Source organism: Pistacia vera, unplaced genomic scaffold (genome assembly GCF_008641045.1).
Source record: "Pistacia vera cultivar Batoury unplaced genomic scaffold, PisVer_v2 Contig46, whole genome shotgun sequence".
Taxonomy (NCBI): domain Eukaryota; kingdom Viridiplantae; phylum Streptophyta; class Magnoliopsida; order Sapindales; family Anacardiaceae; genus Pistacia; species Pistacia vera.
Genome location: NW_022196290.1, coordinates 724,939 through 752,144, shown reverse-complemented (window position 1 = coordinate 752,144; position 27,206 = coordinate 724,939). Strand labels below are relative to the sequence as shown.

Sequence of the window (27,206 nt, the reverse complement as noted above, 5' to 3'; positions counted from 1 at the left end):
CTTGGCAAGATGAGGTATTTCCTTGGCCTTGAGGTGTTGCAAAAGTCTGATGGTATTTTTATTAGTCAAAAGAAATATGCTTTGGAAGTACTGCACAAGTTTGGGATGGATAAGAGCAATTCTGTTTTCAATCCTATTGTTCCTGACTATAAACTTGGGAAAGATGACGAAGGAGTTAAAGTTGATAAGACTTACTATAAGCAGATTATAGGGAGTCTCATGTATATCACTACTACACAACCAGACTTAATGTTTGTAGTAAATATGATTAGTAGGTATATGAAGAATCCTACTGAATTACACATGCAGACAGCAAAAAGAGTGATGCGATATCTGAAAGGAACTTTTGATTTTGGGATCTTCTATAGGAAGGGAGGAGATGATGAACTTATTGGCTATACTGACAGTGATTATGCTAGAGATTTAGAAGATCGAAAGAGCACTTCAGGTTATGTTTTCCTATTGAGTTCATGGGCAATTTTTTGGTCATCAAGAAAACAACCTGTAATGAGTTTATCCACCACAGAGGCAGAGTTCATCGCTGCAACCTCATGTGCATGTCAGGCAGTTTGGTTAAAAAGAGTGCTAAGAAAGCTAGATCAAAATCTAGGCAAGACATGTATTATTCAGTGTGATAGCAGCTCTACTAGCAAGCTCTTAAAGAATCCAATGATGCATGGTCGAAGCAAACACATTGATGTGCATTTTCATTTTCTTCGAGATCTTACAAAAGATGGAATTGTGGAATTGATACACTGTGATACACAGGACCAGTTGGCTGACATAATGACAAAACCACTCAAGCGAAACACTTTTGTCAAGCTGCGAGAACATTTGGGAATCTGTTCTGAAACTGATGTAAATTGAAGCTTGCAGATTCAGTTTAAGGGAGGAAATGTTGATTTATGTTTAGTATATTATCTAAGTGGTTAGTTATAACCACGTATGTATTTTCCTTTTATGTTGGGATGTTTGTTGCTTGTTGATTTAGTCTTTCTACCACGTCATAACAGTTATGAAACGTAGGCTATTTTATTGCGTTCAATTTTTATTTCAGTTCTCTGTAAGGCTATTTAACAGCCAAGTTTGTTATTCAATATTTAGATAATTTCCTCCAATATTCTATCTATGCAATTTCTTTTATCTTTATTTTCTTACAAGCTCCAATCATTCATCAACATCTTTCGAGGGTAATGAAGGATATGGCCCTCCTTTGACAAATAATTTCAAAACAAATTCCAGCAAGTCAGAACGTTCAGCACCAGCTTTAAGTAAAGAATTTGTTGGCAGTTCATAGTTATTGGAATTGCATTTGGGATAGGTTCAGTAGTAGTTGTTGCACCCCTGATGTTTTCAGACAAAGTAAACCAATGGTACGACAATAACATCATCGACGAATTTCTAATGGAGATGTAAAACACATTCATATTCCAATATTTATTGATAATACAATCAATTTCAATATAAAATCTCCATGGAATATATGCGGAAGTAAATGACAAACCTCAGGCCATAGCAATTGTTGTTTGTTCTTTTTGCTCCTTTATAAATTACGAGATCTTCCACTGACTGCAATTTTGGAGTGATGGTTTTGAAACTAAAAATGAAAATTGCATCAATGGGGACCTGTAAAGTCTCTTTCTTATATGCAGTTGTCTTTCCATCAAAGACAACTGCTCAAGAGACACAACCGTATGACCACATCAGTCCACATCAACAAGGACCAAAATGTAATTATATGAGAAGTGTAGGACCATATTGTAAAAAGTCTAACAGGAGATTCTCCTAATGTTTGGGTTGATGTACAAGACTTCTCATCAAAGAAGAAATGAAGTAGAGGAAGATTTCGAAGACAAAAACATAGATGAAGACGACGATGATTTCGGTGAAACGCAATCCGAAGAATTTCGCGGGCGATATTGTGTGTTTTGCTCAAAACTCGACATTGCAAGGAAAAGGGTTCACGATCGTAAATGTAGTTGTCATCATCAATCACCGCCCATATTGTCTTCTACTTCCACTTCATCCTCATCTTCTTCATTGGGATATTTGATAAAAGTTGAGATTTCTTTGTTCTTTTCTTCTTTTGTATTTTGTTATGTACATGCAATACAAAAAGTGTTTTGAGGTTTGATTTGGTTCATTGTTTTGAATTGAGACTGGAGATTGGAGATTGGATTTTGATTTATAGTTAGGATTGGTGGTTGATTGTTGTTGATATGGAGTGTTTGATTTTTTTTAAAACAACCCGCAGCCACCACTTGCCGCAATCGACCCCCAGCCTCACCTTTCGCCTACCACAGCCACCATTACAACCTGCCCGCAGCTGTTTCATAAATTGCCCCAACCAGTGCCCACTCAAAGTAGGTTTATTTAAAGGACGTGGGTATTTAGGTAATTGACTAGTTGGCTTGATATAAATTAATAAAAAAAAATGAAGTCAAGCTTTTAAGGGCATTTTAGACTTTTCCGTTACTATACCTTGTTAGGGGACGGAATTCACTAACAAAGCTGAAAGAAAATGGGTGTTTCATTTCCAAACTTTTTTGGATACTAAATTGTCTTTAACGCAAAGTTTGGGTGGGAGGATGTTGTTCAGTCTATAATTATATAATTTATATCTCTTTAGAAAAGCTATTTTAAGGAGTTTAAATTTTATTATTACTAATAAAAATATGTCCTATTAGAAATGTAACAAGTTCTAAGTTATGAGATAAGAATATGATTTATATGAGAAGAGTTATTTAAACATCGAGATTAATGAGTTAAACACCATTGAGTGGTCTGATAGTAAAAGAACGAATGAGGATCTAGCATAATCTTTTAATTCGAGTGTCCTTAATGGTAAAAATGTAAGAGGATAATAAGTACGAATTTCGTCAAAGATAAAAGAACAAGAAGAAGATTTAATATAGTCTTCCGAGTTCGAGTCTCCACGATTGGCCATTGAAGCTTTTACAAATTAGTTAAGGTATGCGTAAAGCGACTTGATTTAAAAAAAAAAAAAAAAAAAAAAAAATGAGTGAAAAATCTCCTTTTCAATGTTCTCATGCAAATTATGCCAAGGCCGAAGATGAACTAATGAAAAATATAATATTTATCTCATTAGTTTACGTAGACAAATTATACCAAATCACATTAATAATACTGTCTTTCTATATGTATAAGTTATATTAATAAAGTTTGAATTTTAATTATGAGAAAATTAATACACGAATTAATTACTTAGAAGAAAACCAAGAAGTTGGAACGTTTTCGTCTTCCTATTTCAAAGAAAATCGCACAAGACCCCACTATAATCTTTTTTGTTGTTTTCTATGTGGTTCCGTCAAAAGAGTGATGAATTCAGTCAAGTGTTTTCCTCTTCTTAATCATTCTCCGTGCAGTACACAAAATAAAACCCGAGTTTCTGTTTCTCTACATCCTTAGGCAGTGGCCTGTTTATTGTGATGGCTATGGCTACTATTACTGAAGACAAAAAGAAACAAGTGGGTATTGTTGAAGAAGAAGAGAAGTGGGTAACGCATTACTCATCAACTCATCAAATACTTTTAGTGGGTGAAGGAGACTTCTCCTTTTCATTGTGTTTAGCCCTTTCTTTTGCTTCTGCTTCTAACATCTGCACTACTTCTCTTGATTCTTATGGTAATTCTCTACTCGATATTGTTTTTCATCTCCATTTTTTAAATATTTTATTAGTGGGCTTCAACTGCCAATTTACAGTTTATCGTCTTGCTAAATGGAATGCCTAATCATCGAATAGTTAGGTTGTCTCGATTTTATTATAATATTGTACTTTTTGCATTTTCTGTGATTTATTTAGAGATGTATCATTATCAGTAGTCACTTGTACGTTCTTGAGCGTTATTTAAAAAAAAAATTAAAAAAAAAGAAATTTCAATGTATTTGTAAAATGTCTAGATACATTAGTAAGTTTTGTTTGTTGTAACTTGGAGATTTGTCGCGGGGCACATGTTAAGAGCAATATTTACTAGTTTTGTTGATCTTGGTAGCAGTTGAGTTTTGCGTCCCGGCATTGTAGCATTCCCACATGGAAAGTTTTGCTTCTTGATGGGGTACTTTTAGGTGCTACGTAGATTTTATGGGTGGCATTTATCCAAGAGTTATGGATTGGCTTTGAGTTTTTGTTTTTTAAAGTGTTCCTTGGGAGTATTTTGATGTTAAAGTTGTAATTCATTTAAATTCAATTCTTGGAGAAGAAATTAAATGAGACAACTTCCCAAAGCTACTTTACTATCCATTTGCTTTCAAAAAAAATTAATACTTTAGGCAATGTGGATATGGATTGGAGGAATTGTCTTGAATGTTTCACTTTTTGATTGCCATTTGGCTTGTTAATAACACTGAAAAACGGAAGTGGATGTAGATTCTTTCTATTTCCTCTTTGGTCTCAGTGCTTCTTGTACTAAAAAATGTAAAAAAATATAGGTTTTAACTTCAAATTTGATTACTTTTACCTTCTCCTAGTAACTTAACAGGACTTTAATGTTTTAGTTAGTACTATGGTTGGTGGGTTTGGGAGGTTTTGTTCACAAATATTTAAATATTTGAATATCATATATACTAATTGCTCAATTTAATCCAATATTTGTTCTTCTCCAATTTCATTTCCATAATTTGTATGAGGTTTCATTGTTCTTTTGTTTTTGTAATGTTTATTACAGCATAACAGAACATGTTGTTTTGCATGGCAAGAAATGTCCTTGGTTTTTTCTTGTTTGTTTCTTGGTTATTTGAGATTTCTGGAGTACTTCTGATTATGTGTTGGATATTAAAAGGAAATCCAATAAGTATATGTTACATCTCTTTAGTTAGTTTTAAGGGTTTGTGGTGAATTGATATGTCAGTTTTCATGTTTCCTGTATTTCTTGTTAATTCCTTGTATTAAATTGTCTACTTGGTGTAACCAGTGGAATTAATACTTCAATTTATTAGATACTGTGATCAAGAAATACAAGAAAGCAAAATCAAATTTGGGAACTCTAGAGAAGCTGGGAGCATCCATTCTACATGGTGTGGATGCAACCAAAATGAAGCTCCATCCTAATTTGAAGATGAGGAAGTTTGATAGAATCATCTTTAATTTTCCTCATGCAGGCTTTTATGGAAAAGAAGATAATAAGCATATGATAGAGTGAGTTGCTTTATTCTATTTGAGGTTTTCTGTTCCTTCCGAACTGCTGATTTAAGCATTCAATATTTTAGCCATTTTAGTGCCACTCTAGTCGCCATAGTTGTTTAACATTAATTTCGGGGTCCACAAAAAATGTATTTATCCATTGTACAAGTTTAAAACTTAGTTCCCAGAAAGTTAATTTCTCCAAGGGAGTTGCTGAATTAGTAATAAAATGTCGAAGGTTCATTTGGATATATGTTGATGTGAAAATCCATTTTGTTATTCTAGGTTTCTTCTGCTGCTTCTTCTTTTTCTTTTTCCAAATTGGACGTCTCTTGAGGAGGATCTTTTCATAGGTCTTTGCTGTCTATGGTTGATTATTTGTTTTGTGGGTGCGTAAAGGAATTGTAGAACGAAGGAGAAGACAGAGGGAATGCAGAGTCCAACGGACATATCAATGTGTCAAAACTGTATATATAAAATTTTATATGAGAGACCTTATTCGTAGAAAAAGTACATATTTTCTATATTTATTTATGCTTGTAGTCAGGGATTTTCTATGATTATTGTTTTGTCCATTACTTTTATTATGCTATCATGTATACTTGCTCACATTATCTGTTTTCTGGTAATCACAGGATGCATAGGAGTCTTGTGCATGGCTTCTTCAAAAATGCAAGTACCATGCTAAGGGCTAATGGTGAAGTTCATGTGAGCCACAAAACAAAACCTCCATTTGACAGCTGGAATCTTGTGGAACTTGCTAGCTCAAACTCCTTGTCATTAAATGAATGTGTTCCTTTTCAAGAAGAAGACTACCCAGGTTACAACCACAAGAGAGGAGATGGGCCAAGGTGTGATGAGGCCTTCCCCTTGGGAGAATGCAGAACCTTCAAATTTAGATTCTCCTCTGATTCTAAGAAGTCCAAATTCATACGCAACAATGGATTTACTAACAGAAGAACTGAACAACTTCTGCGGAGATCTATTCAAATGCAAAAGCAGGGAACTTCATTTGATTTAAAGCGTTATCATACCAAGTTAAACATAGATACAAGTCAATTTCCAGGCTATGCGGGGATTCCTTTAATAAAGAATAATATCCCAAGAGAAAGCCCCAGGATATTCGATAGTTGCTTCAACAATGTCAGGGAAACATTTCCAAGAGTTCATAATAGTGTGGACTATTTTGTTCATGAATCTCCCAGGTTCAACAGTTTCACACAACCTCAAACAAATGTCACCAGAAATATGAATAACCCTCCAGGCTACACAGGGTTTCCATTGAAGAGTTATGTCCAAAGAGAAAGAGCAAGAATCTTTGATGGGTGCTTCAATAATGCGAGGGAGACACTTGGAAGAGCTGGGCATAATGTGGAGTATTCTGTTGATGGATCAGGTGTATCTGGTTTTGAAAGATACATGGCAGGAGCACCAGGAAGAACCTTAAATGGTTATTTGTGTTTAATGGATGCACATCACCGTTTGAGCACTTTGAGATCAGCACGACTGCAAAGGAAGGGACTGCATACAGTAACACAGGGTAAGGTAATGGACTAATGGCCAATGGGGAAGTGTATGATACTATAATGGGGAATTAGGTCGCCTTTTGGCTTTTGCTAAAAATGCAAGTTAAGCAAGGAATTTTGGTACAGATAGAAAGCATAGTTTGGTATGTGTTTTGTATAGTTTTACTGCCCCTGGGAAATCATAATACCCTTAAATAATCAAATTTTTAATTTGGGTGGAGATATCTTTGCACCTATTTACTTTATAACTGGTGGAAACATTGAGAATTTGACGAATGTTATCTGTGGAAAGACAAACCTAAAAATTGCTTCTGCTCTTTTTTCCTTTGAAACAATCTCCTACACTCCACAATTAACCATCTCAAGCTTTTTAAGTACAAAACTGGTCCCTGGCAATGGAGTTTGGAAAGAGATTTTGTAGATTGTGACATCCAGAAACTCTTACTATATGTAGTTTTAGAAAGGAAAGCATTACTTGTAGCCATGGATATACAATTCTTTTAGCTGAGCTTAAGAATGTGTTTCTTCAAAATTTAGCTTTTGGAGGTCAAATATGTCTACTAATGAACCAGAAGCAGTAAGTGATTTAAACTGCCAGAAGTACCTTCGAAACATATTGGAAGTAAAAATAGTCAATTGCTTATCACAGTTCTTGATTTCCATTAACTTTAGTTTTTGAAAACAATGCTCAAGGAGTTAGTGTTCCATATCATCTTCAAGTTATTTCTAATTTTAAATTACAATATCCTCTAAGCTAGGAATGCAAATTGCATGACTCATGCCATTTGAGTAACTAATATTATTACCAATTTTAAATTTGAAGTAATTGAAAAACTTTTATCCTGAGTAAAGAAAAATAATTGGAAATAATAAAACATTTAGTCCCAGTTTGTTACACTATTCTGGATCATTGTTCTGTTATCCTATTTGAATTGAAAAATAGGATATGTGTTTATTTAACTTATTGGATCAATTCAATCTGAAAATTAATCCAACTCAAATGAATTTTTTTGTCTAAAAATGAAAAGAGGGTAAAACTTGTTTTCACATTATCCAACTCTATTCAATTGAAAACATTTTCCCAGCTCTATTCAACCAAAAACATTTTTCTTTATCTTCTTCCTCTACCATTCTCTCTCTCATTTTTCTCTAAATCTCTCATTCCAATCTAAAATTAATCCACCCTAAGACCACCACCGTCGATTGTCGGCCACCGTCTGCCGAATTTGGTCGATCGTGCGCCAATCTGGCTGTTAACAATAGCTAGAATATGGCCATCAATGGTCAAATTCTGGTCATAAATCTAGCCAGAAACGACCTTATCAATACACAATCTTCTAGACCTAATCGATCATACTCCATTCTGAAGACTATCGACTACCGTCCAACGATGATAGCTAACAACCGACTATCCTATTGGGTGGCTGTAGTGCCTTAGTTAATTTTTAAACTTTTATTGTAAAGGTGTTTAGATAAATTAACAAATCTCGAGGGTTAAAAAAATCATCTAAGTATTTTTAGTAATTATACCAAACAACTATTCTATCTTAAAAAAAAAAAAATTTCAAAAAATGAAACAAACAAGTATTTAGCATTTTATCAAACTTTGATATGCTTTTCAAATATTTTACCAAACATATTTTCAGAATCTGATCCAATTTGATTTAATTTAACTCAACTCAACATAAATCATTTTTTCATAATAATATTTTTCAAATAGTCTAACAAACATGTCAAGGGTGTGTTTGTTTCTCTATCTTGAGTAGGATTTTTGAAATCCTACCCAAAATACTTATTTTTGCAACAATTCTACATTAATTACTTAATTGCTAGGTATACTGTCACCACCACCTGTGGTTTTTATTAGACCCCTTTCAAAGACATATAAAAAGGTAACAGTTGTATAATTTGCCATCTTCCAGGCTCAAGCCTCTTCCCTACTTCCACATCTGCTAGCTGGCTGCCTCCATACTTCCCGTAACTGATGTTCTTAACCCTTGTATAAATGCCAGGTAAAGAATGGTAGTATGACGGATAGAACTTACAATTTCAGGTTTGTAGAACACCACCTTTTGAGGAAAATTATACCATCTTCTTCTGGTGTTCTTGTATACTTGTTTATCTACATTAAGACACAACTGATATCACTGCATAATATTAAGATGCTTCCCAAATCTTGTAATCTCTACCCTCCATGACAAATGACCATTTTTGGGGTCCGTTAGGAGGCTCATAATGACCTGGTCCAATCTTCATTGCAACCTTTTCATCAATGATAGCCGCATACACATCCCTTTCCGCCTTAACAATTTCAACCTACATTATATAAATAGAGTGTCAAACGTTTTCATACAACAGCATATATACGTACTGTCTACTTATACTGTGTGACTTGTGGATCTAGAACAGCAGTCTCTCAGCTAATTCAATACTTACTATGCTTCGACAATGGAGCTTCTTCCTTTTTCTTAGAGACAAAAGAGTTTCAATCTCAGATCGATAATCAGAGAAGATATGGTCATAAAACACTGATGGTGTTCCTGGATGAGTTAAGATGTAAGCGTATCCCTGCATTTCCTTTCCACGAGGAAATCTCCAGTGACCCTTACAAAAGAAAGAACATAAAGGGAAACTAAATTAGAATTAGACTCTTTCGATATCATAAAGTTATAGCATAACTTATATAGTGGATCTAACACAAGCTTTGTTCTCTCCTAAGAAATTATATGGACCCCTATAAGATCCCATTTTGGAAAAGACAGTAATATAGAAAACCACACTAAAATAAATTAAAGAAAAAAAAAAATTAAGAAAGGAGAAAGAAAACAATTTTCGAACCCAAAAAGAAGAGAGAGAGAAGAGGAAGAAACCTATTAAGATAACACTTTTCAGCTTAGCTTAAAACTAAATGCAAAAACATCTTCTGCTACTGATGTTTTTGTAATTCTCCACAAAAAGGAAACATATAAATTCAATACTAAACCGATCAAGATTTATAGCAAAGCTTCCAAAGATTCAAATGATATTAATTACAAAGAATCTCCTCAAAGAAAAAGCAATTCTGCAATTTTCAGCTCTGTTTTAAATTGCTGGTAATATTATTTGATTGATTCTTGCATTTGCATGCATTTTACTTCCTCAAGCATAAGAAATTAAAAATGGTAAATAGAATCAGAAGTTCAGAAATAAAAAACTTCATACCTGAGTAGAACCAGTGTCATGATTCTCTATGAAGGTTACAGCCCGAGATGGCCACCATCCAACAACCCCTGGAGGTTTTCCCTTCTGATCTGATAAACGCCAGTATTCACATCTTTCCAGTGCCTGTAATAAATAATATCTGTGAGCATATTATCTTGCAACTTACAGCTGTAGAAACCCCAAAATGATGTCCCAAGAGGAGGGCAGAGTAGAAAGAGCAGAAGAGATGAACAGAAAAACATTATCAAGCCTCTTATATAACACAATGTCATCGCCAGAACAGGTTCACTCCATATACTAGTTGACTTGATATAGCTAACGAGATATATAACCTATATTTCTCAGAATTACCAACAATGTTCTAAATTTGTAGGCGACGTGACAAGGCAACTCATCAGAAGTTCAGACAAGTGAGTACATTGTGAAGAAATTTAGTTTCATATGAACAATTATGAACTAAGGTATGGCTACAAAAATAACAGAACCTTTATACCACTCAACAAAGACCTTGAAGTATCAAAAAATACATGAACTAATGCACTTTCCGGAAGTCCAAACACCAAACACAAGAAGGGCTTACCGAATGAAGAATCCCTTTTGTTGTGACATCAAAGGCACCAGAAAATCCATTAGTGGCATTGATCCAGTCAATAATTCTCTGTCGATGTGCATCTTGATTGTGATCCATTTCACCGTATGTATAACTGAGGGAATCCCAGTACTCGCCCACAGAAAAATGAGGTTCACTGGCATCCAAGTAGTCCTTGACATAACCCCCCCAGAATCCTCTAACAAAGTCAAGCCGCCATCCATCATATCCAATTTCTCTTCTGCAAGTCACAGAAAACAGCTTTACAATTAAACTCATGATGTAATTTTTTTTTTCACACAAAGAATTCAGCATCAATATCATAGGAAGCAAAGCTCCAGGTAAAAGCAAAATGGCAGAATTGATTTCACAAAATGATGGGGTAAATTCTTCATAGAAGAAATCATAAGACATATTCGTCTCATTTACTATTTGCCACTGTATTCAGCCCCGAGTCCAATCTGCTGACATGAACAATCTGAAAAGAAACAAAATACAGGCAACCCAGGTACACATATAGCCACCATACATCTCTAAACAAGCACAGAGGAAACCCACTTTTTCTATTTCTTACTATTACCTCTTTCTATTTTAACTTGCTCACGTCAAACTGTAGAACATATCTTAGTCAGAGAATTTCGTAATATTAAATTAAATATTTTTATTAAAACAAAGAAGATAAAATTTCAACTTTGGGTTCTTTAAATTCTTCTGAAATTTCATGATTATAAGTTTAGTCTCATTTTCTCCTTTCTCCTTGATTTGTGAAATCAAAAACATTAGATAATTTAGATTAGTCACTTAAATTGAATTCAAAACAATAACATTTTTTATTTCTTTCTTCAAAAATTATTTTAAGAGTCGCCCCACCTTAAGTTAAAATCATGGCTCTGTCTAGCTCCTACACATGCAATTTTTTTTCTACTGATAATAAATGAAACTGAAACAATCGAAAATATCCCAAGAGCAAAAGAAATTCATCAAAAGTACTGACCTTAGCCAGCATAACCATTCTTTGATATCTTTCCGAACAAAATCTTGTGAATGATCAATGTTTGGAGCAGCATGAAAATTATCGCCACTACTTTTGTTGCCCCTGCCCTGTATCAAAGAAAAATAAAACATATTTTATCTTTCCCCAAACATACATATCATAAACACATATGACTTTGTAAAGTAACTCATGGATGTCTAACTCAGAAGTAGGAAGGCATTTTTTGAGGTTGTTTGGTTGATCTTTCTTTTTTACACAGTATCAATCCAAGACATTTGTAAAAGTTGTTAGTTTGACTTACTATTTTTTGCAATAATATGATAAACCAGCAATACATAAGGTTTACAACCGTAAGGGGCATAATAGACAGTAGGAAGGTTGTTAAGGGAGTAGGGTCCACAAGGTACAGGTGTCATGGATGAGAATCTGTTTGAGAATATGATTGTGTGAGTAAGGGTAATTGTGGAAAGGAAACTGTATATAAGCAGAGAGGGCCTAACAGCAACATCATCTTTTGCATTGATAAATAGTGGAGGTTCCTGGCTCCTCGAAACGCCGGGTTTTGGTTACAATCCAAGCATCACATATCATTTCTGTTTCATTCAAGTTCTCAGAATATACAAATTGTGCAGAGATTTTATCTGTTCTATTCTTGTGTTTTTCTGATTGTGGATTACAGTGATGTGAATTGTGTGAGACTATTGCCCTTGGTTGTGGGTTTAGTTTGTTTGCAGGTGTACTTATCATTGGTATCAGAGCGAGGTTGGGAATGGTCAAATCCAAGATGGAGAATAGGATGGATAACGTGGAAGGGAGATGAGTACGGTTAAAGAAGACTATGGAACTTTGAAGATTGATATGGGTAGTGTGAAGGAATACTTAACAGAAATAGAGAATTATTGCGCATGAGAGAGGAAAGAGAAGGAAGAAGAGCCAAGAAAGGGGAAGATCCCTTCTCTCGCAGAACCTGAACTCCAGTAGAAACAAGGAGCCAGATCGAGACGAACTGGGAAAGAGGATAAAAAGAGTACCCCAAGCTGGAGTTGCCAATCTTTAATGGCGAAGACCCATTTGGATGGTCCTTCAGAGCGGACCGTTACTTCACCATCAACCGTTATCAGGAAACAGAAATGGTGGAAGCAGCACAGTTTGCATGGAGGGAAGAGCACTGACTGTATCAATGGGTCGAATCCAGAGCACCATCCAGTCGTGGGAAGCATTCAAAACGGCATTGATGATCGTTTTCGGCCTTCATTTAAGGGATCCGCATATGGCTTTAGTAGCCTGGAAGCAAGATGGGACATCACATAATACAGAGAGCAGTTTGAAGCCAATGCCGCGCCATTGAAGGATCTGGGTGAGGATCTGTTAAAAGGGTATTCGCGAATGGGTTAAAGGAAGAAGTGAAACTGAATTGCGTCTGTCTCAGCCAAATTCATTGTTTGGACTAATGGATCAGGCCCACAGAATTGAGGAAAGAAATTGGTTGCTGGAAAAACAAAAGCCCAGGGTGTTTAAAAATCAAAGGGGCCGTGGAGAGGTTTATTCGCGGGTCAGCCCAAACCCGGAAAGCTCACGCCCTAACTGGTGGAACTCCAACGCAAAACCACCAATTCCTTTGCATTTTCGTCAAACACCAGTAAGCCACCTGAACGACGGAGAGAGCGACTGAGTCTGTGGGGTCCGTCAACCGGAGCGACAACTTCCGGCGACTCTCCGTGCCGAACTTCAGTTCAAGCGAGAGCGTGGTCTCTATTACTGTTGCGATGAGAAATTCGCCAAACCACAAGTGTAAAAACCGATCTCTTCAAGTGTTATTACTTTTGGATGATGAAGAAACAACCCACCTGAAATGGAGACAAAACTTACAAGATGCCATCGGTGAAGGTAAATCTCTACTCTTTCCATGAATTCTATTGTGGGTATTGCTCGCAGGGAAAACGTTGAAGTTAAAGGGGGAGATTGGGAGTGAGAGTGTGTGGTATTGGTGGATAGTGGGGCTTCCCCACAATTTCGTGTCCTATGAGGTTGTACAAAAGCTTGGTTGAAGATGGATAAGGGGAGACCCTTTGGGATCATGGTGGGAGATGGATGCACTATTCGGGGAGAAGGGATTTGTAAGGATGTGGGAGCTGAAACTTCAGGGGATTGAGATCACAAGAGTTCTTTCTGTTTGAATTAGGAGGTGCAAATGTTGTGTTGGAATTACATGGTTGAGTAGTTTGGGGGATGTAAATGCCAATTGGAAGAGATTAACAATGGAATTTGTCTGGAATGGCAAGAGGGTAAAACTGAGAGGGGATCCTCAACTGGTAAAGATTGAAGTCTCTCTGAATCTGTGGTCAAGTCTGTGCAGGCTGCGGGAACTGGCTACGTAGTGGAATTTGGAGCCATAGGTATTAAGGAAGAACCCACGCAGGAAGAAACTGACCGGGAATTCTGGAGGTGATGAATAGCTACCCCAACTTGTTTGACCAGGATCCTAAATTACCACCCCATAGGACCCATGACCATCCATAGAACTCCACCCAGGGTCCAAACCACCCAATATCAGACCTTACAAATACCCGTACTTCCAAAAATGAAATTGGAGGCTGGTAGAGGAATGTTGACTGTCGGATTATACAGCCAAGTGTTAGTCCTTACGCCAGCCCTGTCTTACTTGTCAAAAAAAAAGATGGAGTTGGCGATTTTGTGTTGATTATCGGGCATTAAACGACATTACAATACCCAATAAATTTCCGATACCGACCATTGAAGAGTTACTGGACAATTGGCTGGGGCAACGATTTTCACAACTCGATCTCAAGTCAAATACCATCAAATTAGAGTGCGAGAGGTGGATGTCCCCAAAACAGCCTTCCACACACATGAGGGACATTACAGTTCCTTGTGATGCCTTTCGGACTCACTAATGCACCCTCAACTTTTCAGGCCTTAATGAACTCAATTTTCAGACCCGTCCTTCGTAAATTCATCCTGGTCTTCTTTGATGACATCCTCGTGTACAGCCCATCATATCAACCCACATTCAGCATTTACAACTAACTTTTCAGATTTTGCAGGAACACCACTGGTTATCAACAAAAGAAATGCTCGTTTGGCCAATCTAACTGGAATATTTGGGTCATCTGGTTTCAACAAGGGAGTGGAGCAATCCAAAAAGATCGAGGCCATGGTGTCTTGGCCGCGACCTTGATGTAAAGGGTTGAGAGGTTTTCTTGGGCTGACAGGGATTACCGGAGTTCGTAAAAGGTTACGATTCAATTGCACACCCCTCCTCAGCTACTTAAAAAGGACCCTTCACTTGGAATGATTCGCACAATTAGCTTTTGATCGGCTCAAGGAAGCCATGACTACTGTCCCAGTTTTACAGTTCCAGATTTCACTCTTCCCTTTGAAATTCAGACGGACGCATCTGGAAGAGGCCTCGGGGCTGTTTTGGTGCAGCAGGCACGTCCTATAGCTTCCTCAGCAAGGCATTTTCCCCGTATCCAAGCTGAAATCGGTTTATGAGCGTGAGTTGATGGCCATTGTGTTTGCCGTCAAGAAATGAGTCACTACTTACCTGGCCGCAACTTCTAATTAAGACGGATCAGCGCAGCCTCCAGTTTTTAACGGACCAAAGATCGAAAACTCCGGAACAACACAAATGGATTTCCAAGTTGATGGGTTTTACTTTTGAAATTCAGTACTACCCAGGAGCTTCCAACCGAGTAGCAGACGCTCTATCAAGAAGGGAAGATGGGACCGAATTGGCACACTTGTCAGCCTTATCTACGGTACAATTCTCAGAGTTTGAAGACATGGCTTCAGAGACACAAACAGATCCAAAACTCAAGGAAATCATTCAAGACCTTCTCCTTGACTCTTCTAGTCGACCCAACTACCGTCTCCACAGGGGCTGCCTCTTCTATAAAGACAGGCTAGTTATTCCAAAGGCATCCAGATTTGTTTCCGTATTACTGGCCGAGTTCCATCAGAGTCCTAGTGGCGGTCACTCGGGTTTCTTCAGAACGTACAAGAAAGTATCTTCAGTAGTTTATTGGGAGGGTATTCGGGGGGATGTACAACGCTTCATCAAGGCCTGCACTACTTGTCAACTTAATAAACACTCTTCATTAAAACCGGCAGGCCTTCTCCAGCCCCTCCCCATTCCTGAACAGGTTTTTGAGGATCTCTTTATGGATTTTATCGGGGGGCTACCACGCACGAAAGGAGTAGATACAATCTTCGTTGTTGTTGACCGTCTGTCCAAGTACAGCCATTTCTTTTGTCTTGGTCATCCTTACACTGCAAAGGAGGTGGCTGCCGTATTCGTGAAAGGCGTGGTCAGGCTCCACGGGTTCCCTAACTCCATTGTTTCTGACAGAGACAAACTGTTTATTAGTCAATTTTGGCAGGAGTTATTCAAGGCCGCCGGTACTGTTCTGAAATTTAGTTCGGCTTACCACCCGCAGACCGATGGGCAAACGGAGGTGGTCAATAGGTGTCTCGAAGCGTACCTCCGCTGTTTCTGCAGTTCTCAACCACGACAGTGGCCGAATTGGCTGCCTTGGGCAGAATATTGGTACAACACAACCTACCACGGATCCACCCAAATGACTCCCTTCAAGGCTCTCTATGGCCGAGACCCCCCCACCCTTTTAAAATTCACAGACTGCCCTTCAGCAGTGGAAGAGGTCAATGTTCAAATAACTGAGAGGAATTCCATGTTACAGGAGCTTAAAGACAATTTAGTTAGGGCTCAAGCCCGCATGAAACACAACGCTGACCTTCATCGGAGAGATGAGTGCTTCCAACCTGGTGACTCCGTCTTCCTGAAGTTACAACCCTACAGGTTTAAATCACTTACCCGGAAATTGAATGAAAAGCTCAGCCCCCGTTTCTATGGCCCGTATACGGTTTTGGAACGCATTGGACCAGTGGCTTACAAATTGGATCTGCCACCCACTGCCTGTATTCATTCGGTCTTCCATATTTCTCAGCTCAAAAAGTCCCTACATCAATCGGTGCGCATCCAACCCCTACCGGAATCACTTTCTGAAGACCTGGAATTATTGGTCCAACCAGATGAGATTCTCTCTGTGCGTACTCTTGTAGATGGATCCAAGGAGGTCCTCGTCAAATGGCAACATTTACCTGATTTCGAAGCTACCTGGGAACCATATGAAGTGATCCACAAGCAGTTTCCTCAGTTTCACCTTGAGGACAAGGTGACTCTTCAAGGGGGGGGTATTGATAAACCAGCAATACATAAGGTTTACAACCGTAAGGGGCATAATAGACAGTAGGAAGGTTGTTAAGGGAGTAGGGTCCACAAGGTACAGGTGTCATGGATGAGAGTCTGTTTGAGAATATGAATTGTGTGAGTAAGGGTAATTGTGGAAAGGGAAACTGTATATAAGCAGAGAGGGCCTAACAGCAGCATCATCTTTTTGCATTGATAAAATAGTGGAGGTTCCTGGCTCCTCGAAACGCCAGGGTTTTGGGTTACAATCCAAGCATCACATATCATTTCTGTTTCATTCAAGTTCTCAGAATTAATACAAATTGTGCAGAGATTTTATCTGTTCTATTCTTGTGTTTTTCTGATTGTGGATTGACAGTGAGTGGGTGAATTGTGTGAGAACTATAGCCCTTGGTTGTGGGTTTAGTTTGTTTGCAGGTGTACTTATCATAATATCAATCAAGTTTCACGGATCTAAAACCATATAAATGTTGAACATATACATAACAAGACCAAGCCTCTCACCCCTTTGAGCAGCATTTTATGATATACATAACCAGCATGCCATAAGGCACAAAATGACATAACATTACTAAAAAACTCAAAAGTACGTTATAGCATAAATCATGGGTTTCAGTACACAAACTAGTCAATCTCAGAAAATGTTACTACACTACTGCTTGCACCTTTTTCTCTGTTTCCACAATCACATAACCTTTTGTAGAATAACAAAACAAAGTTTTCATTATATCAGGAATAATTATTCCTTTAGAATGTTTGCATACCTAGATATATGATTTTGTCTTTTTTCTTATTTTGATCTGATATATTTGGGTACCAGAGAGGTATAAGAGATACTTTACTTACGTCAACTGCCCACTTTAGTTTTCCAAACTTAAAGATTTGATTTGATGGATATGAGAATTATTATAGGTCCCACTTAAATATTTTTACTTGATATCATGTATTGAAACAGCATGATTCCCATTTTACAGTCATATGTCATCTTATGTTAATTTTATGTCTCAATTGGGTTATTAATGAAAAATATATATGAACTACACACTATTCTGTAGTTGTGACATACAAACATACTATCCCTTTTGACCAAACAATGGAGAATGATAAGTTGGATGCATTCCTTATTCATAAACATTATCAAATGTGAACAAGGTGCCAAAGTACAGTTTTTTTTTTTTTTTTTTTTTTTTAAATATCTGTGCACAGATTTGTATGCATAAAGAAGACTTCCACTTATCAGAACTGAAAAGACATTCCAACCAAATATCATGACCTTCATACATACACTAATTTTCCAACCCAAAGTAAAATTTAAAAATAAAAAAGCCAAGCTCCTAACTTCTGTGTATTGGTTTCTGTATTTTTTTATACCAAATACTGCATTGCATCATCAATTGTAAAACCTAGATGAGTTCTCAAGGATCAAATATATCTTAAGAACAGTATTTAAAAAGAAAATTTCAGTCAGGACAGGAATCTGTGAGTATTAATAGCATCATTTATGCACCATATTGTGAATTACATGACCCTAATTACTCTGATATCCTCTAGATCTACTTAATCTTTGATTCTACAAAAGACAAAGAATTCTAAAATTTTAGGAAACAGCAAAAAATTAAATACCTGAAAATGGGGATCATCTCCAACAACTGCCCGATCATCCCAATTTAGACGACCACCAAAAACATTCCATACACCATTTGCATTTTGAAACTGCGCACAGCGGTGATTCAAGACAGCATCTCCTAGAACTTTGATACCAACTTTATGAAATTTATTCACAACATCCTTCAGCTCATCAACAGTTCCATATCTGGCATATATACCATAACATAAATCAATAATATTTGAAAATCTACAAAATGATGATACTATTCATCATTTTTCATATTCAGAAATATATAAAAGGAAACTATATGCTTAGGACAGCATGCATAACATGAAATAAGATCCAACACCATTTAGATATGACAAGAATCAAATTTTGAGGTTCAAGTATAGGTTTTCAACAAATTTAATTTATCGATGGCTAATAATAGGTTTTCAACCATAATGGCCATACATAAGGCCTGAATTAGTATAACCCAGAGAATCTCTCTCCTTTTTTTTTTTTTTTTTTCCTCCTCAAGGAGTGATGTTGATCATAAATTCTGAAAAACTGAATATTATTACATACCTGGAATTTAAATTATATAAATCCGTGGGCATGTACCCTTCAGGTGACACTGATTCTGTTGGTGGCGGTAACCAAATAACAGTAAATCCAAGTGAAGACAAATGTGCAGCTTTTTCTTTGAGCTCCATGTACCATCTTCCAGATTTATGTGATTCCCAATTAAACCCTTGGCATAATATTTCAAACCCTGTGCCTGTCCCTGGGGATACTTTAGGAGAAGGTACTGATATCTCAGGTTCCACAACAGCTTCCTCCGCGAAAGTTGGAGTAGAACTTCTGAAAATACTATAGGCTTCAGCAGCCAATTTTTCGATTTCCTGAAGAATGCTTTCTTGTACAGCCTTAGTTTTTGACTTTCGACCTCTCTCACAGGATATGTCACTCATCAAGCTTCTTATCTCACTAATGATTCCATCAGTGTAAGAAACTTTTTGGTCTGCTTCTTCAGTCTTTGCAGGTACTGATGCATCACTAGACTCGACTTGTGAGTGTTGATCAGTCGAGGAACTTGAACTTGGGAGTGGAATGTAGAAATCATTTCCCATACATTTCAACCAAGTGTTTTCATTCAGCTTGAGAACAAAAACAAACCCTGTAAATTCCTTTTCTAATGTAAACAATTCGCAGCATCCATTTCCACCTTCCCTTGGCTGAGAAAAAGTCATCCGCACAAACAGAAAAATGAGAGCAAGAAGAACCATTCTTACCCACATTAAGATGAAAAAACTACAGAAACTGGTTACAAGCAAAAAAACACTTTCAGGTAGATCCTAAATGAGCTCATGTTGCAATATTCATTTTACTTCATTTATCATGGAATGCATATAATCTTCATAGTGGTCATGAAAGCTACCAAATACCTCCACTTCATTAATCAAATTATGGAATATAAAAAGAAAGCTCTATGTGACAAGCCTTTTATTAGAGTCAGCGAGCACATATGGGAATGTATTTAGAGTACAAATAATTACTGTTTATCAACTTCTTTCTGGAGTCATGGCTATTTAAGAACATACAAGAAGCAGATATCTGTTGCAGCAGAAAACTTTATGTGGATTACCAAGCACATCTCTAATAAAATAAACCTGTCTGCCCATAGGGAACACCATAACATGCATACACACACATATATATACATAAAAAAGATAAAGATTACCAACTAGTTAGAACATGACTATGCTAAACTACTTTTTTGTAGCAATTAGTCTCCACTTCAAGGTGTACTGTCAATCTTTGGTTCAGAAAGAATAAATTAACACCAAGTGAATGATTACCAGTCCCTGAATAATTATCCAGCAGCTATTTCGAAAACCATATTTGGCAATCTATAACTCTTTGCAGTTTTGATACATTACACAACAGTATGACATTGAAAATTATTTCTAACAATTTCACATGAAGAAAATAAAGGAAAAGGCATCATAACAGCTTAACTCCATTTCTCTGCCACATAATTCTACACTGACCTTTAATAGAGTTCGCAAAGCCTTGTTCTTGAAAACAATTGTTTCTGGTGGATGTGAGGCAGCTGGAATTTCCCATTTTTTAGTGTCATCTCTGCAAACTCCCCAATGAATAACAACATCTCCAGGTAGATCAGTTTCCAAATACAAAAGATTCTTAGCTGTCTCAAGACACTTCCTGACAGATACAATCACTGTGTTATGAGTGACAACCTCTTTGACAATAGCCAGCTCTTCATAGAACCCTTCTAGGCGCATATTTTCTCGTTTCGGCTCCTTGAATTCAGTTTTGCTGTCTTGATCTTTTGATTGTGATGCTTCTGCCTTGTCAAGCTTATTCGATATCTGTCCCAAAGCTCCTATTTACAAAAGGAGGCAACAGAATCCACCAGTTTATCATTTAAACATAAATCAGAGATGATTTAAAAGCTACCAGTAAAATGAAAATCACTCAACCGAAAAATCAGATATTAACGGGTTCTATAAGTTAGCGAGTAGGCTGTTTGGTCAACTATCTCGATCTAAAAGAAAGACATCTAACGGAGATTACACTGATTTTACAGCTGCTAACACTGTTTATTGGTTAGATTAATCTTAGCAGGAAATTCCCACTTGTTCAACACAACTTCATGATGTTATTGAAATACCAGATTCAGTTAAATCATTGTATGCTATTAGGTGGTTTGGTTTTTCCTCATATTGGTACCACATCTTGGTTGAAAACAGAAAGTAATCGACACGGAAAATTAATTAGTAAAATCATCAGAATCATAGCACCAGACATGAAAAGATAATCAACAAAAGCATACACATGTGAATTCTATAACCTGGCCATAAATCAAATACAGTTTTTCTGCCAATCGCATTGTCATCATCTTGAAGGTAATCCACGAAAGGCACTTTAAAATCTCTACCTTTATGTTGATACCAGGTTCCAGTTTCTTCATCCTGCATCATCACCAGGCCCCAAAAATATGATTAACAAAAAACATCTATAAATAATGACAATAAGTTTTATCAAGCACAAAACTAGCAACTGTCGAAAATCCAAAAACCTTCAAAACAAAATTTATAGCCGCAATTTCACTTTTCGGATCAATATCAATAGTCACTTGATGAAATGCGTCTCCTTCAGATAGTTTTTTCAATGGTGTCTCGATTGCATAGTCCTAAAACCAGAAGTCAGATTAAAACAAAACAACAAAAAAAAAAAAATGCTTGCGTCAAAATTTTTCCTCTGAATAAACTCCAAAACATTAAAAGCTAAAACAAAAATAAATACCTTGATGGATATAGAACCAGGAGGTATCATGTCATTTGGAGGTTGATCCCATTCACTACAAAAACAGCCAAATGCAAAACATAATAACAAATCAAAATTCAAAAAAAAAAAAAAAAAAAAAGGATCATTAATAAACAAATAATGCAAAACTCACCAGCCAGTATCACCAATATAAGTAACTCCCCAATGAAGAATCCATTTCCCAGCAAGATCACATCCCACACTTAACTCCCACCTCTTTTTCTCTTTCCCCTTATCCAATCTTATAAAAACCTTTCCCTCCTCCTACCAAACAAACCAAAAAAAATTTAAAAAAAAAAAAAAAATTCCCAAACCAATACACCACACACAAATATTATTTTATTACACACCCTCTGAGTCTGCTTCAACGGAAAAGTTTCCTGGAATACGACGTCGTTGGATTCAAAAGTTTTGACGGTAGAAGTCTCTGTAACGGAGTTACCACTGACTTTAACGGTGGGAAGGTTCTTGAATCTGCAGAAGGTAGTAGCATTGGGGTGTGAGTTAAAGGGGTAATTTAAAGAGTATGGTTTGAGTAAAAGGTTGCTGGTTTTGGGAAGGCAAATGAATTTGCCTCTACAGTAATTATGGAGGAGCGTCTGTGAAAGAACGGTGGACATAGCGTTCATTGGTTTGAAGAAAAAAGCATGAAGTTTGAAGAAGTAAAAATGATCATGAAGAAGAAAGTTAAGGAGATTTTTGGAGATATTTGTAAGCGTTTAGTAGCCATATGTTTTTGTTTTTTGTTTTTTTCGTAAAAATCGATGTACTTTTTTTTAAGATCCAATAAAATATGTGTAAAAATAGTATAAATAAATATGTTAAATAAGCAGAAAGTCATTTGAAGTATTGGTTTCTATAATTAATTTAATTTATCAAACTAAGGAAACTTATTATTTTAGTCTTTTTTTTCTTTTTTTTTATGATTTAAAGGTGTTCAGATCAACAAAAAAAATTTAAATTTTAGACTTTTTAATTAATATATCTAAAAAAATTTATTGAATCATTCGATTATCTAAAAATAATTATTATTTTAAACATTATCTAATAACTAATTAATAAAAAAACAATTGGGCATTTATATATTAAACACATTAATTGCTTTTAGAAGTAAAGCGAAAAGTATAAAGTTAAAAATTGAAGAAATTAATTGAAAAATCGTGCGGCGGCTTTTTTCACTTTTTGATGAGAAACCGAAAAAAAAACAAAAGATAGTGAGGTGGACGGCGGAAAATCGGATCATCAGTCGTCTTTACGTAAATGAAAAGGGTCAATTTTGATTATACCCATAATTCCAGATCGGAATCAAAACAAACTTTGCCCCCACCCCTAATTATTAGAAATAAAAAAATTTAAATTCACCCATATACCACGTGTTAACATTATCGCCGTCAAAATCGAAACGCCAATAATAGTTGAGACGATCAAGAAATTACTCGAAGCCCCCTGCCCATCGACTAACCCAACATCAACTTGGCGGGAAATAGAAGAGAAAATATCAAAACAGCTTTTGTCATACCCAAGTGTGAAAGCGAAAGGATAAAACTCGGTCCAAAACAATTGGAGCGAAATGGGACGAGTCGAAGATGCAACATTTTTAAATGTTTTTCGAGTGCTGGGCCAACCCATGTTTAGCCCAAGCCCAACATTCTTCGAAAACATTAAATACACAGATTGTGAATGTTGATATTGATTTTTGTAGGCAACGTGGAGGGTTCTTTTTCTCAACAAACGAGAGAGGAATATCCATCAAAGCATTTCAAGATTTTAAATCCTCACCTCACCTGCCACTAGCAATTTTCTTCAACTACAACGTTATCTCTTAATTTTACATATATCATTTGTCATGTTGATTTATTTGTGATTTCATACTCGTTATTATACGCCGAAAACTGGCCAATTTGGCTTTGGCCGGTAGTCGCGAAAATGGGGATGGAGGATTTTAGGACGGTGGGGAAGAGAAAAGAGAAATGTATTTTTGTCTTCATAATAAATATCATTGTAGTTAATAAGAATTATCAATAGATTATAATTTTAAATAATACAATGGTAGTTTAAAAACCGACAGATAAAAAAATATCGTTAAACCAGTATTTGAGTGGAAAAAAGTCGTTTACTCTATTTGAAATTAATTAATATGTATTAAACAGATGTAGTTAGTCACTACTTGTAAAGTTTCATCAAATATAATATTGTATTATTTAACACGTGCTCATAACCAGACATTACCTTTACCAAGCCATCTGCAAAATGAAAGCAAAATCAATTATTGATCAAAATACTTTGACCATATAAAAGGGTATTTTTGTCTAAAACGCAATAAGATATACTCATAAAATAAGTTTTTTATTAATTACCCAATTTAAAATATGTTATAAAAGAAAAATGAGTTGGAAACACAGAAGCAGAAGGTGCCAAAATTGAGTTAGCACTTAGTAACATACAGGTGCGTTGCCAGTTTGACTACAAAACGACACGTTTCAGGGACAGAACCGCAACCCGAATATACCCAAATGCCCCCCTGGTCCAGATTCTCACGGTCTCACACAACCACCTCACCACCCCTCTTTTTATTATATATCAACGGCTTATAAAACTCTACCTCTACCCAGCATCTAATCCAACGCTCCATATCACTCCTCTCCATAAACAACCAAACAACAATATACTACTAGGGTTTTCATTTCCTCGTATTCATTCCAAAGTAAGCCACTATTTTTACTTTCCTCTCATTTTCTTTTCCATTTTCTCGGGAAAATCATGGGGAAAGGCCCTGGTCTCTACTCTGATATCGGCAAGAAAGCCCGAGGTAACCGATTTTCAATCAATATCTTTTTATAACATTTAATTGGTTTTTCTTTTATTTCATTTTTTTTTTTTTTCATTTTGTAGATCTTCTCTATAAGGATTATCAGAGCGACCACAAGTTCACTGTCACTACTTACACTTCCACTGGAGTCGTGAGTTTTTTTTTTTTTTTAAAGATAAATTTTGCTATTGTTTTTATCGTTTTTTTCCCGAGGAAAGGGAGGAAGGAAAATAACAGGAATCAAAATAAAATTACGAGTCTGTTTAGTTGGTGTAAAATAATGATATATGTCTGTAACGCATTGCAGGCGATAACATCAAGTGGGATTAAGAAAGGTGAGTTTTTTTTGGCTGACGTCAGCACTCAGCTGAAGAACAAGAACATCACAACTGATGTCAAAGTGGACACTAACTCAAATGTAAGTCTTATCTTGATAGTGGACTATCAATTGGTTTTACCAAAGTAGTTGTTGTCATTAATCTGTCTCTTGCATCTCAGCGGCATTTTATATCTGTCTGCAGTTTTAGCATCTTAAGTAGCTCTTGTATACCAAAATTGAAGCAATTTTAGTGTAAGGTAGTTTAATGTATGAATTTTTGTGCGCTGGAGTTGATTTTATAGGGAAAAAAAAGGGGGTGAATGATCTTTGTTGGTTTTGAATTTATTACATGGTCAATAGACTTAATACAGCTCTGCCTTTGTATGATTATGATGAATTCATGATTTGCTTGTTTTCGGATTTGGATTTGAGGTTATGGAAGCACATGGGATTCTTCTCACTTATCAAATAGTTCTTGAGTTTGGTACAACTAATCCAATATGTTAGACTATGAGGAGGACACTTCTGATTGCTTGTTTCCCTCTTTTTTGAAAGACTTTCTCTCCTGGCATTTTACATGTATCTATATGAATTATGCCTTGATTTCACTATGCAATAATGGATATCCATTCCTTGTCATATGATACTTAGATTTATTATTTTTGGCTGTAGCTTTCCACAACCATCACTGTCGATGAACCTGCACCTGGACTCAAGTCAATCTTTAGCTTTATAGTTCCTGATCAGAGATCTGGCAAGGTAAGAGATATCTTTTAACTGTTTTCTTTGTCAATTATATTTGTTTTCTTGCCTTCGTCTTTGAATATTTTGATTCTATGTACAACTAACTTACAGTGCTTCATTCATGTGACTTTATATGTACATCAATGGGCTCAATGATGTAGTTGTTCATTGTTGGTTGATGATCTGATTCATGGTTATTATGGTGGCACAGGTTGAACTCCAGTACCAGCATGAGTATGCTGGAATAAGCACTGGCATTGGTTTGACTGCCAGTCCCATTGTTAACTTCTCTGGTGTGATTGGAAACAATACTGTCTCTGTTGGAACCGATCTTGCATTTGACACTGCCAGTGGAAACTTTACCAAGTGCAATGCAGGGTTGAGTTATACCAATACCGACCTTATTGCGTCCTTGACATTGTGAGTATCTCTTTCTGCATAAAGCAATTCTTTTCCATATTTTTGACGGTTTATATTGTCATATTAACTCTTTTAACTGTCCAGATGGAGACATTTACTGGAAATCAATTGCTTTAAATTGTTTTAGTTTAACTTATCTGAGCCAAATACTGTTTGTTTTTGTGCCTGAAAACATCTTCCTGTTGTATTGGATCATACAATGAGTCAAGACCTTTTTTTCTTCGCATTAGAGAAGTGTTTAGTGGTTTGATAAAGAACTTATGTTGGAGCATATAGGTTAAAATCTTATTTATTTTAAAATTTAGTGTCGTCTGCTACTTTTCACTGTATGTCATCTTCATTCTCTGTTTATAATGTTGTTTTGATTGACGAGTGCAGGAATGACAAAGGTGATACTCTTAATGCTTCCTACTATCACATTGTAAGCCCACTGACCAATACAGCTGTTGGAGCGGAACTGACCCATGGCTTTTCAAGCAATGAAAACACGCTGACAATTGGTACTCAGCATGCACTTGACCCATTGACCTCAGTGAAGGCCCGTGTGAACAACTATGGCAGAGCAAGCGCCCTCATCCAGCATGAGTGGCGCCCAAAATCTCTTTTTACTATCTCAGGAGAGGTGGACACCAGGGCAATTGAAAAGAGCGCTAAGATTGGACTGGCCTTGGCACTCAAACCATAGACTAGATAAAAATTCTTGGTATGAGGGGAGGAGCAACCTTGCCTTTGAGTTGTGGAAAACAATAATGTTAGGTAGAAGAAAGACGCAAATTTTTTTTGTTCTCATGAACTGATGTCATCATGTGATGTTGTTGGCTTTCACGAATGTTGTGGCTATGGGTTGTAAAATAATACTGGCTGGTGTATCGAACCAACGTTATCAATTTTTATTTGAATCTGCCCATCCCACCCCGAATGGAGGTTGTACTTGCTTTGAGCTATATTTTCCATATGGAAATTTTCGGCTTTTTGTCTCAAGTAGACGTCACAATTTCTTGGGACAGCCATCCCCATCGTGGGGTGGTTAATCCTTTTTGTTAGTAGGCGGCTCTCAGTGTTTCAGCCATGTTAAGCCGTTTTAGTAATTAGGGTCACTGGGTAGTAGGCCTAATTGGAAGGTTGAATTCTGTTTGAGCAACACTTACGAGCTCCTTTATTTTGCTAACAAAGCCCTTCTATGTTACATATTTTTAACTCTGTTTTAAAAACTGGACTGGACCGGCCGGTCGGACTGGTAGGACCGGGAACCGGCAGCTTCTCCGGTCCGG

General features: G+C 36.5%; 3 protein-coding genes across 5 annotated transcripts; 2 read left to right on the top strand and 1 right to left on the bottom strand.

The window, feature by feature from the left end:
• Window positions 1–3,443: 3,443 nt before the first annotated feature.
• On the top strand, window positions 3,444–6,928 carry LOC116145092 (heavy metal-associated isoprenylated plant protein 41-like). Of its 2 annotated transcripts, none has more exons than XM_031430536.1 (3): window positions 3,444–3,645; window positions 5,119–5,155; window positions 5,776–6,928. In XM_031430536.1, the coding sequence occupies exons 1-3, from the start codon at window positions 3,450–3,452 to the stop codon at window positions 6,695–6,697; spliced, it is 1,155 nt and encodes a 384-aa protein (XP_031286396.1). In that variant the 5' UTR covers window positions 3,444–3,449; the 3' UTR covers window positions 6,698–6,928. The 2 variants fall into 2 exon arrangements, with proteins under 2 accessions (XP_031286396.1, XP_031286395.1); XM_031430535.1 differs by having other exon boundaries at window positions 4,957–5,155.
• A 1,396-nt stretch (window positions 6,929–8,324) lies between these two features.
• Window positions 8,325–22,306, bottom strand: LOC116144954 (alpha-amylase 3, chloroplastic). 2 transcript variants are annotated; one of them, XM_031430400.1, is made up of 13 exons: window positions 21,994–22,306; window positions 21,777–21,907; window positions 21,623–21,677; window positions 21,396–21,509; window positions 21,168–21,288; window positions 20,344–20,699; window positions 18,878–19,527; window positions 18,325–18,514; window positions 11,451–11,557; window positions 10,448–10,697; window positions 9,868–9,990; window positions 9,103–9,270; window positions 8,325–8,982 (listed from the first exon to the last, which is right to left on the bottom strand). In XM_031430400.1, exons 1-13 carry the CDS (start codon window positions 22,270–22,272, stop codon window positions 8,824–8,826), a joined length of 2,703 nt encoding a protein of 900 aa, XP_031286260.1. In that variant the 5' UTR covers window positions 22,273–22,306; the 3' UTR covers window positions 8,325–8,823. The 2 variants fall into 2 exon arrangements, with proteins under 2 accessions (XP_031286260.1, XP_031286261.1); XM_031430401.1 differs by having other exon boundaries at window positions 21,255–21,288.
• A 1,988-nt stretch (window positions 22,307–24,294) lies between these two features.
• Window positions 24,295–26,867, top strand: LOC116144955 (mitochondrial outer membrane protein porin of 36 kDa). Its single transcript, XM_031430403.1, has 6 exons — window positions 24,295–24,452; window positions 24,536–24,603; window positions 24,760–24,870; window positions 25,444–25,530; window positions 25,727–25,935; window positions 26,314–26,867. Exons 1-6 carry the CDS (start codon window positions 24,404–24,406, stop codon window positions 26,618–26,620), a joined length of 831 nt encoding a protein of 276 aa, XP_031286263.1. The 5' UTR covers window positions 24,295–24,403; the 3' UTR covers window positions 26,621–26,867.
• The last annotated feature ends 339 nt before the right edge of the window (window positions 26,868–27,206 follow it).